The sequence below is a fragment of the Equus asinus genome, chromosome 9, assembly GCF_041296235.1.
Source record: "Equus asinus isolate D_3611 breed Donkey chromosome 9, EquAss-T2T_v2, whole genome shotgun sequence".
NCBI classification, from domain to species: domain Eukaryota; kingdom Metazoa; phylum Chordata; class Mammalia; order Perissodactyla; family Equidae; genus Equus; species Equus asinus.
The window spans coordinates 90,729,348-90,742,740 of NC_091798.1; the positions used below are offsets into that span (position 1 = coordinate 90,729,348).

General features: G+C 39.4%; 1 protein-coding gene across 2 annotated transcripts in view; it reads left to right on the forward strand.

The window, feature by feature from the left end:
- Positions 1 to 1,242: 1,242 nt before the first annotated feature.
- The window catches only part of WDR41 (WD repeat domain 41), a 49,169-nt gene continuing 37,018 nt past the window's right edge, over positions 1,243 to 13,393 (forward strand). Inside the window, exons 1-2 of one of the 2 annotated variants that reach the window (XM_014830060.3) lie at positions 1,243 to 1,542; positions 3,908 to 4,023. In XM_014830060.3, coding sequence (XP_014685546.1) covers positions 1,492 to 1,542; positions 3,908 to 4,023 — 167 coding nt within the window. In that variant the 5' untranslated portion in view covers positions 1,243 to 1,491. Of the gene's footprint in view, positions 1,659 to 3,907; positions 4,024 to 13,393 lie in introns of both variants that reach the window. The other variant, XM_044777979.2, reaches the window with a different exon arrangement.

Here is a 13,393-nt window from a genome sequence, read left to right on the forward strand (position 1 = left end):
GGGCTCTTGATTCTGTTGCATTGGTCTATGTTTCTATTTTTGTGCTAGTACCATGCTGCTTTGATTAATTTAGCTTTCTAATATAGTTTGAAATCAGGAAGTGTGATGCCTCCAGCTTTGTTCTTCTTTCTCAGGATTTGGGGCTATTTGGGGTCTTTTGTGGTTCCATATGAATGTTAGGATTGTTTTTCCCTATTTCTGTGAAAAATGCCATTTGAGTTTTGATAGGGTTTACACTGAATCTATAGATAGCTTTAGGTAGTACGGACATTTTAACAATATTTATTCTTTCAATCCGCAAACATGGGATATCTTTCCATTTGTGTCTTCAATTTGTTTCATCAATGTCTTATAGTTTTCAGTGTACATATCTTTTACCTCCTTAGTTAAATTTATTCCTGAGTATTTTGTCGTTTTTTATTCTATTGTAGGCGGGATTGTTTTCTTTTTCAGATAGTTTGTTGTTAGTGTATAGAAATGCAGCTGATATTTGCATGATGATTTTGCATCCTGCAAAACCCAATCCTCAGATAGCTGATCTGTCCATTCTGTGTGTAAGCAGTCCCTAAACCAGTGACTCTCAAACCTTGCCGCTCCTTAGAATCACCTGAGGATCTTTCCCTAAACTCTGCTTCCTATGTTCTGACCACGGGGATTGTTCTAAGCAGACTGGGGTGGAAGTCAGGAATAAATATCGTTCAAAAGCTACTTGGGTAATTCTGATATGCAGTCAGAGTAGAAAACCACAGTCAATGAAAATCTAGTAGTCAAAATAGAGGATATGAAGTGGCTTCTACTCTTTAGGGAGATTCTGGGTTAGACAGTGTGGCATACAGTCAAAAGCACTAGTTTTGGAGCTTGGAGATAGGGTTCCAATCTCAGTGTAGCCACTTCCTAGCTGTCAGTCTTAGACCAACCGAATCTTTCAGAGCTTCAGTTGGATGAACGTAAAGCCTCAGCACAGTATTTGGTGCTACAGCACACAGTAAATGTTGGCCGGATTCATTCTGGTGTACGCACGTGCCACTGGATTAGTCGGAATGCAGAAGTCTACGGAAGCACACCTCCCGCCAGCTCTTTAGGAAAGCCAGCGGAGGTTTCCTGCTCCCCCAGCCAAGCGAAGGATGCAAATACCATGTCAGAGGGAGGGGACTATTCTTGGTACCTGTTTGCCCGCCAAGCTCCACGTGCTGCGCCAGGCGCGTCCACCAGGGGCCGCTCGAGCTACCCACGCTCCGCGCCGAGCGGGCGACGCCCCCGCGCGTGCTCACTAGCTTTCGGCGGCTGCTCCCGGGGCGGATACCCCGAGCCTCTGTGGCTCGGTACGGCAAGCCCTTTGGGGACAAAAACCTTCCCTCTTCCGTGGGCAAACCTGGGGCGGCCAGCATCAGCGTCTCTGTTGCGCCGCTGCCCCGGAGGCAGGAGGGGGCTGACCCGGCGCTGAGGTCGGGCGGCCTGGGGCCTGGGGCCTGCGCCGCCGCCGCTGCCCGGATGTTGCGATGGCTGATCGGGGGAGGCCGAGAGCCGCAGGGACTGGCCGAGGTAAAGCCCGGGCGGACCCTGCGCGCCCCGCCGGGCTCCCGCTCTGCACCGCAGACCCCGGGCGGGCGGGGCCTCTCCGCGCAGCCCCCGGCCCCGGGGCGCTCGGGCTGCTGAGGGTGAGGTCCCGGGCTCGGGAGGGAGGGAGCCGAAGCTGCGTGGTCACCGCGCACGGGGACGCTCGCTGCTCCTCTCGCCTCTTGACTCAGCCTCGTTTCAGTGAAGTTTCTGACTCGCTGGAGACAATCGAGTGGCCGGCAGCTTTCCACTTTTGGCTTATTTGAATTGGTGTCGCTTCCCAACATCAGCTGTTGCTTGCTCAGGGAATATAAAATTAATTTGATTATTTATCCAAGAACTAAAAAGATAGAATTATTTAAAAAAATTAATAATTTCCTTCAAAGTCAAGAAAATGATTTTCTAATTAACTGCTATTTTTGGTTCCATGGTTACCGCTTTCTTCACGGGCCTGAATAATTGAATAGGCTAATGAGATTCACATTTGAAATGTTGCGAATAAAATAATTTTGGAGGCTTAAAAGTGTTGGGGTCTGGAATTTAATTTGTACGCCACCCAGCAGTAGAGTTTGTGTTGAATTCCCTTTTATTTCTCATAGGAAATACTTGTTTTGATTGTTAAAAATAAAAAACTTGGATCGCTGTAAGCACCCTTACTTCTCAGTTTGACTTCCTCATATCTTTGCAGTTGAGGCTTATTGTCTATTTTTTTTTAGAAAAGGTATTTTTTTATTTCGAATTAGGTTTATTTCAGATAGACTGAAATCCTAAAGGTTATAGAAGAATTGTGGAAAGTTGAGTTGTCCGTAAATGATACATATGACAGTTCTGCATTAAGCCGGTTATTTGCCGGTCCTAGCGTTTCATTAACTGACTCAGCCGGGCCCGGCAGGCTTTCTTTTGGGGGAAGTGGTGTACAGTTTTCAGGTTGCTCACTTTTGCTTTTCTCATCAGAGCTGCTGCTAGAAGGGAGATGGGATGAACAAAAAAGTACTGCTTTGGGGCTCAGTGTTTTGGAAAACAGGCAGTTGTACATTTCTTCATGGAAAAGTCCTTCAGTTGTATAACTGCTGTTACACTTTGTACACTATCAGAACCAGTGATTTTTCCTGATTTATGCAGGCACTTTGTATCCAGGCTTCTAGTTTAAGCCGTGTCTCTTTTCTGGAATGATTATGCCCTTTAAGGGATGTTGGGCAATGTCTGGAGACATTTTTGAGTGTCACAGTTTGGGGGTTGCTGGGGTGGATTTCTGTTGGCGTCTAGTGTGTGGAAGCCAGGGATGCTGGTGAACATCCTACAGTGCACGTGACAGCCCTCCACGACAGAGAATGGTCTGGTCCAAAATGTGAGGAGTGTCAAGTTTGAGAAACTGCAGTTTAGAGGTTAAGAACAAAGGTTTTATCATGAAACAGTGCTGGGTTTGACTACAGACATGGGGTTAGTTAAGACCTACCTTCAGAACTGTTGGTGAGTTTTATGCCGTAGGTGCTTTGCACAGTGGCTGGTTTGTGGGCTGCTACCTGGTACTCTGTAAATGCCAGCAGTTATCTTCATCAATATTATTGTTCAAAGTTGAATTCATTGACTAAATGGTTTCGTTCCTTCCTTTATTCATTCAACAAACCTGTATTGAGTGTCTGTAATGAGCTCGACACTCTTTTGGTCTGTATTGTATTTGACCTGTGGTTTTGTTTCTGCCAAGTTCTAATTGAGAGACACCCATTCTAAAATAAGGAATTGAATTGGCCCATGAATTTTTTAGGGCAGGTTTACTGAGGTATAATTTCTGTAAAATAAAATTTACCTTTTTTGTAAATTTACTGTGACTTGAAAATACTAAAATTTTTGTTGGTGGTGGTGGTTTTTTTTTTTACAGTAACATTGGATTATAACATTATATAGCTTTCAGATGTACATCATAATATATTTTGAATTCTGTGTAGATTATATCATGTTCACCACCCAAAAACTGGTTATACTCCCTCACCGCTCATGAGAGCCTAATCACTCCTTTTGCCCTCCCCACTCTGGTAACCGCCCATCCAGTGTCTGTTGCTATGTATTTGTTTGTCGTTTTTATTTTCTACTTAGGAGTGAGATCATGTGGGAAAATACTAAAATTTATAGTGTGGATTCATGTAGGAGAAATGTTTTATGTTAAATTGGCAGTTAGTTGATATTAGGGGGAATAATCTGTAGTATTAGAACATGATCTAATTATAACTTTTAAAATCTTGTGTTCTTAGATGTATCCCATGTAGTTTATTCCAATACGGTCTTTTATCATAATTCATTTTCTCTCTTTCTCTCTCTCTCTTGTTTTTACCTTTTTTTTTTCCAATTCAAGAAATCTCCTTTGCAGACAATAGGTGAAGAGCAAACCCAGAACCCCTACACTGAGCTGCTTGTCCTGAGAGCTCATCGCGATATTGTGCGGTTTTTGGTGCAGTTAGATGACTGCAGGTAAGAAGCTCTGCTTGTCCAGCTGACTACTGTTCGGAAAGAGTTTTTAGGGAATTTTATATGAAAAACAACTTCAAAATTAACTCATCCTCTGTAAAGATTTCAAAACTGATCATTAGTAACATTTAGGAAAAATTGACCTCTGCCTCTTGATGAAGTATCTTCTCAAGTCTTTTTTGCCTCAAAGTTAGGATGTCCTATCTAGTGATTTGATGGGCATTTATTTGTTTATTTTTGAGTGCTCAGAAATGTTCTTGTTAGTTTAGAGGGAGTGTATGACTTGAAAATTGGGGTAGAAGTTATAACCGTGTGTTAAGGTGGACCTAAATTTGAGAAGTAAATATGGGAAATGTTTAAATATCAAGTACCTACCAGGAATGTGCTATTTTTAGTGGAATGTAAGGTAAGTATTTATTCTGAATTTCTTTTTATTGATGAAACCCCTTTAAAATGAACACTATTCTCCACTTCCTTGCTACCTTGTGAAATATTGTGTTTAATATATTTGCAAATGAAGTGTGTAGGTCTTAGGGCTGTAGATTTAGCTTATTACTGATCTGTATATCTGTTTATTAAGCTCTTATTCAACTATATGCTTCTCCTTTGTAGCATGTATCACAGTGACAGTCACACAATTGTGTAACTATTTAATATTTATTTTCCCCTCTAGAATGTAAACTTCATGAGAATGGGGCCTCTGTTTTCTTACTCAGCACAGTACCCTTAGTACCTGGCACAGTGCCTTACATGTAGCAGGTAGTTAGTAGTTGTTAAATGAGTGAGTGACTCCCCAGACTATTAAGTATACATGTTGCATGTCGTCCTGACTCCCTAATCCCGCTGCCATTGTCCCTATCAATTCTTCCTCTATCATCTCTAATTTTTCTCTTGCCTTTCATTCTGTCCTTTTTCACTCCCTTTTTGACTTCATAGGTGACTGTCCCTAATGCTGACTTGCACTTCTGTTGTCCATTCACCTTGTCTTCTCGCTGCTTCTCTTATGTCTTTGCTGTTTAGTGGCCTTCCCCCTTCCCTAGAGTTAGGTCAGACTTTACAGGTTAAGGGCGTAGTCCTGCGCAGCACTGCCCTCACCTCAGTCACCAGCTGCAATTTCCAGGGTCCCCAGGCCACCCATACTTCTGACTAGCTGGCGACAAATTCCCACTATCCTCTCAGGTTTGATAATTTGCTAGAACGACTGACAGAACTCAAGAAAGCACTGTACTTATGATTACAGGGTTTTGTTTGTTTGTTTGTTTATCAAGGATGCAATCAGGACCAGCCAAATGAAGAGACACATAGGGCAAGGTCTGGGAGGGTCCCACATGCAAAGCTTCCCTGTCCTCGGGGTGCTCACCCTTAAGCACATCAGAGTGTATCACTAATGAGGGTGCTCGCTGGAGCTCTGACTGTCTAGAGTTTTTATTGGGGTTTCGTTACATAGTAATGATTGTTTGAATCATTTGCTCTGTGACTGAACTCAATTTCAGGCCTTCTCTTTCTGCCCCAGATTTGGAGGTCAGGCTGATAGCCCAGGCTCAAAGCCTCAACCCTTTAATGACATGGTTCGTATTTTCCACATGGCCAGCCCCCATCCTTAAGTTGTGTAGGGGCCCACCATGAGTCATCTTGTTGATGACTCAGGTGAGGTCTGAGGGGTCCAGCTCCCTTCTGGACACCACGGACAAAGTCTAACCAGATTATTATACAACAACATCCTCCTCAACTTTTGCTTGAAAAGATTCGCCTCTTATATTTATTACTAGTCTGTCAACACTATTCTCCTCTTGTGATGTGAGCCAACCAAATCATAGTATGTTAACCATAGATAACAATCTTTAGCGTTTTTAGTAATATTCCTTGTTGCTATGTCCTGAGAAACACTCTATTTATTTGTTTAGTCAGTCAGATCTTTGAAACTAAACATTTCTGGAAAGATAGGATATTTGGACATCTAAAGTTTTGTTGGACCGTATTTTACCATAGTAAGTTGCTAGGTAGGTTAAAAAAGACCGAAATAATTCTTTAGACCATAATCACTAATATTTGGGCCTTAGTGAATTCTCAAATCATTTTGTCTAAGAAAGTTAAATAAAAAATATACAGTATACTCTCAGGATATGGTCTTTAAATTTTTATACAGATTAACGGTTACGATTCCATGTTCATTGCTATCTGTTCTCTGAAATGTCCTCTTAGCTATTCTTATTACATAGTTAGAAGAAAAATCTGTAGAAAAGACCATCTTGTCGAATAATGATCATTGTACAAATGCTGGTAATGGATTACTTTTTCCCCATAGTGGTGCTTGTGTACACTTCAGTTGTTCAATGATAGAGTAAATGTTCTGTAAACAGTAAAACATTATAGATGAGTATATCAGTTGTCTATTGCTCTGTCACATATCCCTTCAAACTTAGTGGTTTAAAACAACCGCTGTTTATTTAGCTCACTATTTTGCAGCATGGCAGTTTGGGCTAAGCTCAGCTAGGTGAGGTTTTCATCTGTGCTAGGATCAGCTGATCATGGGTAGGGTGACTTACGCATCTGTGGTCAGCAGGTAGATTGGTTGGGGCTGGCTGGTTCACAGGGGGCTCAGCTGGGATGACGGGAGTCTCTCCATGTGGCTGCTCAAGTGCTTGCTCACATAGTGGTAGCAGAGTTGTAATACCAGCAAAAGGGCAAGCCCCAGTGTAAAACTCTTTTCAAGTCTTTGCATCATGTTTGCTGCTGTTTCAGTGGCCAAAGCAAGTCAGGAGCTGGCACACATTTAGTAAGTGGATAAATAAACCCTGCCTCTTGATGGAGAACAACTAAGTCCTATTGTAAATGATGGTGTATGTATGTAGGGAGGGAGAATAATTTACAGCCATGTTTGCTGTCTGCCACAGTGAGTCTAAATGTCTAGAAGAGATGAAAAAGTCTTTTTGGTTTTTGCAATAAAGTGAAGATATTACTACATGAATCATGTTTAATTTTATGTACTCAAGTCATTACTGTGTCAAAATTTACATGCAGTCGGGTATGAAGTTTTTCAGTCAATCCCAGACCTGTAGAACTTTCAATCTGTGTTTTGTTTTAAAAAATTTGATTCTGTAGTGTACTTAAAAAAAGTAACTGAAAGAGTCATTATTGGTAAGAAAGACATAGAAAAATCTACAAACTATAAATTTTTATTATGAATAGAATTAAGAGCTCAACCTTTCCATTCTTAATTTAAAAGTTTGGAATTATCTTTACCTTTACATATGTAAATTATTTATACATTGTCAAATTACAGAAATACCTTTCCAGTTTTAAAATAAATGTTATATTGTTATACTTTTCTTGTTTTTATTTAGTTTTTGTAGATGTTACATTCTGATGTTGTGGTCAGCTGTTGTAATCCAGGTTTCACGCTTCAAGTCTTCAGATAATATCATTTTATTGAGAATTTGGCAGAGGGATTTTCTTGTTTTCTTGGTGGCTCAGCTAAAATCAGTGAGTGGAAAATTTTCTCAGATTGGTTTTTGAAGATACCAAATAAATCCTATATAACCTAACAGACAGCTGCCTTTTCTTTTCTTCTTTAGTATTTTTTGAACACGAAGTGAGGGTCATATTGATTGGGAGATCACTAAAGAAGGGTAAGCCTCAGCAAGAGTCCTCCAAAAAATGGACTGTGCTAAAATTGCATGTAATACTCCAGCATTTGACACATTAAACTAAACTGAGTTCATAACACATTTTAAGAATAGTTTTCTCTGTTGCTCGTTTGACCATTCCTTGCTCCTCCAGGAAACAGACAAGGTTATGTAGGATGGTGATCACGACTGGAAGAGAATCAGGTGACCCATGAAATGCCAGACTGGAGAACAAAATGTGCCCTAGGATGGCTGGTGAAGCTGCACATTCACAGGAAACTAAATGAACTCAGTACAGTTCGATAAGTCACTAACAACAAACAGTGTGTTATACCTTGAAGAAAATATGCTTAAGCTAAGAATATCTTTCTCACTAACATTCAGAGACTAGAAATCTGTAGTCAAGAGGATTTAGATCCTCCTAACCCCTGGGTTCCCTGGGAAGCAGACACTAAAATGGAATTAAGCATGCAAAAGATTTATTAGAGAGAAACGCCAATAAGGGGGAAAGGGAGGAAGCGGGACTGGACCCGGGGAGCTGCTGCAGACTGTGGCGCAGATCTGACAAGTCTCTGTGAGGCCCTGGGGAGCTCTGGGGAAAGAACCCCCCTGTGGAGGAGTCCTGCGATGAACGGAAATAACTAGGACTTTTCCCCTGCCTTGTCTGGTCTTGGGGTCATCCAGGAGCGCGCCCCTGGCTTCCACCACCCTGCCTAAGTCCCAGCGGCTGGGGTAGCTGAGATGGTACGACTTTGGCTTGAAAGCTGAAACGGACCCTGAAATCACCAGCTGGAGGCAGACGGTCACGTCCCCCTTGGCTGGGGGGCTGGTTCTCTCTTGAAGGGGTATCTGCAAGTCAAGATCTCTGCTGCCTTTCCTAGAGAAACTGTAGCTTGGGATCAGTAATAATTGATGAGAGGAAATTTCTCTTTATAGAAGAATTCAAGCTAGGAAGAATCGTAGAATCGGAATATTGTAATGTTGCGATCTCTGATAGAATAACACATTTGGGCAGTGGTTATCAATGGCTGTTAACATCACGAAAAGAAGACTGCCGGGAATTATATTTCCTGGTGGAGTATACAAGCTGCCTATGAGGCGGTCTTATCAAAAAGTCAAGTTTGCATCCAAGTAAGTCTCTAGATCTATTAATTTACCAGAAATACAGGGGACAGAGGTGCATGTTAAATGACAACACAGGAAGGTAGCTAGCAGAATTCAGACTGTGAGAGCTCTTAAGACCAACATGTAATTGCAAGGGAAAAAATATATGGAGAAGGAAACAGAATAAGAGAAACTTTAGAGATGTATCAACCAGTTCCAACGTATGAACCTTATTTAGATCCTGCTTCTAATAAACTTTAAAAGAATTGTGAGACCATCAGAGAAATTTGGTCGCTGACTAGGTACGTGGGGACATTAAGGAATTAAATATTAACTTTAGTTGTGATATATAAGAGTCCTAAGAGATACATACTGATGAAATACAGTGACTGGAATTTGCCTCAAAATAATCTGTGGAGGGGGCACTGGGTGTGGTGCGGATGAGACAGTGTTGGCCATGAGTTGATAATTATTGAGGACAGATGATGAGTACCTGGGGATTTTTGTTACACTGTTTCCACTTTTATATATATTTAAGTTCTCTGTAATGAAAAGTTTAAAAATAATGTATAGTTGGTATGGAGGAACTAAAAATGCCAATTTAAAAGGTATTTTCGTTTCAATATAAAATAAAACTTTCTTAGATATTATTAGATGCAGGAATCACACAGGTGAACATGAACATGTCAGCTTAACAGAGTGATAACTGGCAAAAAGCTGGATTAAAGGATGTGGCTTCAATATATGACCACAATGGGTTTCCTGATCCTGCACCCTGAGTTAGGGACAGTTATTCACTGAATTGCTGGCCCAGCTGGACACCTGCGAGCCTCCCACTCAGTTGTAGGCTTACCTCAAAAATAAGAGCAAACCAAGATGCTTGCTCTCTGTCAACAGACAGATCCTCAGAGGAAACCCAGGAGGGTCTGAACTGCGCCTGCTCAGTTCGTTCTCTCAAACTCGCTTCTTAGATCAGCGGGCAGAGAGGCCAGGGATGTCTCTCTAGTAGAAGTTCCTTCACAGAAAGGAAACTCGCGCGAAGGGGATTGGAGGTTTCCCCTGATAGAAGTCACAGGGATTTTTTGGTATCTAGTACTTGTGAACTTGGTGAGTAGTTTAGTTTTCTATTTGTGATTTGGGGGAGGGGAGAATTTATTGAACGTTTCTACCTTTGCAAATGACCGTGGGAGCTGTGGAATCTTCCCACCTTCATACTGTTTGTGAGCTGAAAAAGGACCTTAGGTATTCAGATATTAGAGTTGTGTTAATATATACATTTTTCTTAATCAAGGAAAAATAATTTTACTATTCCTGTAGCTCCACTGAAAGAATCAGTGACGTCAGCGTCGATGACTCCTGAGAATGCTTTGAGGTTCCCTTCAGTTTCTCTCAAAGTCTCTATCTACCTACTTCTCTAATTTTCTTCAAGTAGTTCTAGCATACGAGATAAGTAAACATCTATTCTAAATGAAAAATTTGTTGTTTTCCTACTTTGTCTGTTTCTGGTGTTGTATTATTCAACTTTACTTTATTGTAAAAAATATATGCTATTTTAGTTGCACCGTGTTTTAGAAAGTTCTTGTGGATTAGGTGGGAATTAGTAAACCTAGGGATTTTTTGTGTTGCCGGAACAATGTTCTATTTTTATTTTTCCAGTGCTTTCTGGTTATGTAGATATTGAATACAGGGAGGTTTATGGGCCTTAATTTTTATTATGTTCTCTAAGGTTATATTTGAATCTGTAGCAACTTTGACTTAATTGAAATAAATTCACATGAGTAAGAACTATTAAATAAGCACGTAGGTAATGGACATAGCACTTACTTGTGAAACTATTTTGTTTTATATCTTTGTGAAACTTTGCTGTACTTTCAGCTCACAGTTGACAGCAATGAGAGTACTTTCTCTGAGATGTTCAAAGGGAAGTAGTCTAAAGGGAGTGATTTCTATAAATTGAAATGAGTGTAAGTGAGAATTCTCAGTGAGTTCAAGATCTGGACCCACCAGCATCACTTAGTAATGTAGACTGAGCTCTTCAAGGGCAAGAAGGATCTTGTTGATCTTTACTCTCAAGAGCAAGCATATAAATATAAAAGTTAGTGCTTAATATATAGTTAGTGCTTAATAAATATTTCTTGGATTAATGCATGAGTGAATCATCAACTCTCACAATAAATGTAGTTCTTATAATTAGGGGAGGAGAAGGTGGAACATTCTAGAAGCTCTGCTATAGGTCTTCACTAAACCTTGTTAACCTTTTTTTCATGCTTATAGTTTTTATTAGTCATTCAATTGTATAGTCTCAACAAGTATTTTTAAAGACTTGGTTTCAAGTTAAGAAGACTTCAAGGTTATGCATAGGAATGGGATAGGAATATGAAAAGATAAAAGAAATTAATTTTTGTGTGGTGGGATTCTGGGTTTTAATTTTTCGAATTTCTATTTTGTTATGACATTGATACATTAATAATAAAAGGAAAAAGTGGTTACATTAATATTAATTATTATTAACTATTAACAAATCTATTTTACAAAGCCCTTGAGACACTTAAATGTTTGCTTATTCGTTCCTTTAGTCATTGAAAAAGCATTTCTTTAGTGCTTTGAACCTGCCAGAGATAATCAGAGATTTGTTGGTCTAGAAAGCTCCCTATTATGAAGATCAATTAATATGGCAATTGCTATACTTCATTGATTCTAAGAAGCCTATTTTTAAATCTCTAAAATTTGGATACATCATGTAATTGATGGTGTCTTTCAGTTATAATTGGCAGCATTTCCCCCAATAGTACATAATAGAATGTCTTGGAATTGATGATGTCTTAGATTTGGTGAAATACGGTACATTGCTAAACAATCACTAAATTTTAAGGTCTTGAGGAAAGAACCACATGTAATTGATCTTAGCATTTCCCCAACACCTAGTATGAAATCTCACTAAATACATTTTGTGCTAATCAGTAAAAAAGCATTTCTTCTAAAACCTTATCTTTAGACTTGAATCTTTGGATTCTATTAATTTTGAGTGTTTAAAAAAATTATTGTATGTATATAATTTTATGGTAGTATAGCCACTGTTCTTCCTTCCATTGAATAGCTTAAACCTTATTGGCATTTTAATTACTCCTTTTTTATACTTCATTACTTCTTTTAAGCAATTACCGTGTATCTTACTATTAGGAATTCTTGGGTTGAATTTTCATTTCTGATTTGGAGATGGCTATGGTGTGTGCTTGACATCAGGATAAACTGATTTAGTTTAGGGTAAATTGATAGAGTGCAGCTAGTTTTCTGTTATCCACCCTAGTAGAATGGATAACTGTAATTTGTGAATGATCTCCCAATCCTTTGTTAGTTATTTTATGAGAGGTGCTAATATGTAGCAAAGCTATACTGATTTGCATTTTAAAGCTTCACGTTTCCTATTTAGAGGAGGTAGTAATGAATACTGAAATCACAGAAAAAAACCAGGGCAGCAATAGAAGATATAAGAGAATTGAAAGGCATTAATAATCCACCAAGTGCGTAATTGACCTCTGAGTAATAAAAAACTGGCTGTGATTTCATGCATTACTGTTGAGCATTGTTTAGATTTAACTTTTGTTCGCTACTGATTGAATTAAAGTTTGAGGTGAAATGCTCTATATCTCATTTCTAAACTCAATCGTCCCATCATCTCTCATTGTGAACTCATGAGATTCAGACATGATAAAACAATAATGAGAAGTTAAAAATCAGGGTTAGAAAAAAGTCTGTATTTTAAACCTGCAGTCTTCTAAAAGGGAGAAAAGCAATTATAAGAGTTTCAAGAATCAATAGAAATTGATGTTTTATACCAAAGAAAACTTAAGACCTTGAGTCCTGCCCTCCCCACTATCACTATACAAATAAAAAGAAATCAATAGGCCCAGAAACGTAGCTATTAAAGATTTACGCCCAGCAACTACTTTTGATACTCAAGGCATTGTTTACTATTCCAATTCAGAAAATGTATGTAACTAAGCATAATAAATGATATTTTTAATTTAAAAATGATTTTCTTTTTAATCTCCAGAAATATTTCATTTTGCAAAAAGAATAAATGTTAGACCTGGATTTTAAACAACTCTGATTTCTAGCTTGTTACCTAACAAGTTTTAAAGGTCCTTTCTGTTGAAAAGATATGTAGTTCTATATTAAAAACTTATTAACACATTTTGTCAGACTGTGTTTCATCAAAGTCTCATCTCCTGGATAATCTTTTAGCTCCTGCGGTGGGAGGTGTAATCCGAGGGTTTCAAAGTGGGAGCTGAGTGTGGGTGTTGTCCGAGCCAGCGAAGACCACAGTTACATGTGGGATTTTGAAACTGAGCGTGAGAAATTTGAAACTGAAGCTCAGTTTGGAGCGTTAAGGAAAGTACTACAGGATTGAAGTGGTGAGATTTTATGTATCTCATGTAGGGTAAACTTCATTAGAACACATCCTGTCAGGAACAAAGTAATTTTTGTGTCCTAGTGTATCAGTTCTCTACTTTTCCCCAATGATGCATCTGTGGCTGACACTCTTTACGTTAATGAAGACGTTCGAGGTATACCCAGATTTTGTGAACCCCCTGTCAGACTTTCAAGGAAGTACAAGTCTTCCAGATGCCGCAGCTACTAGT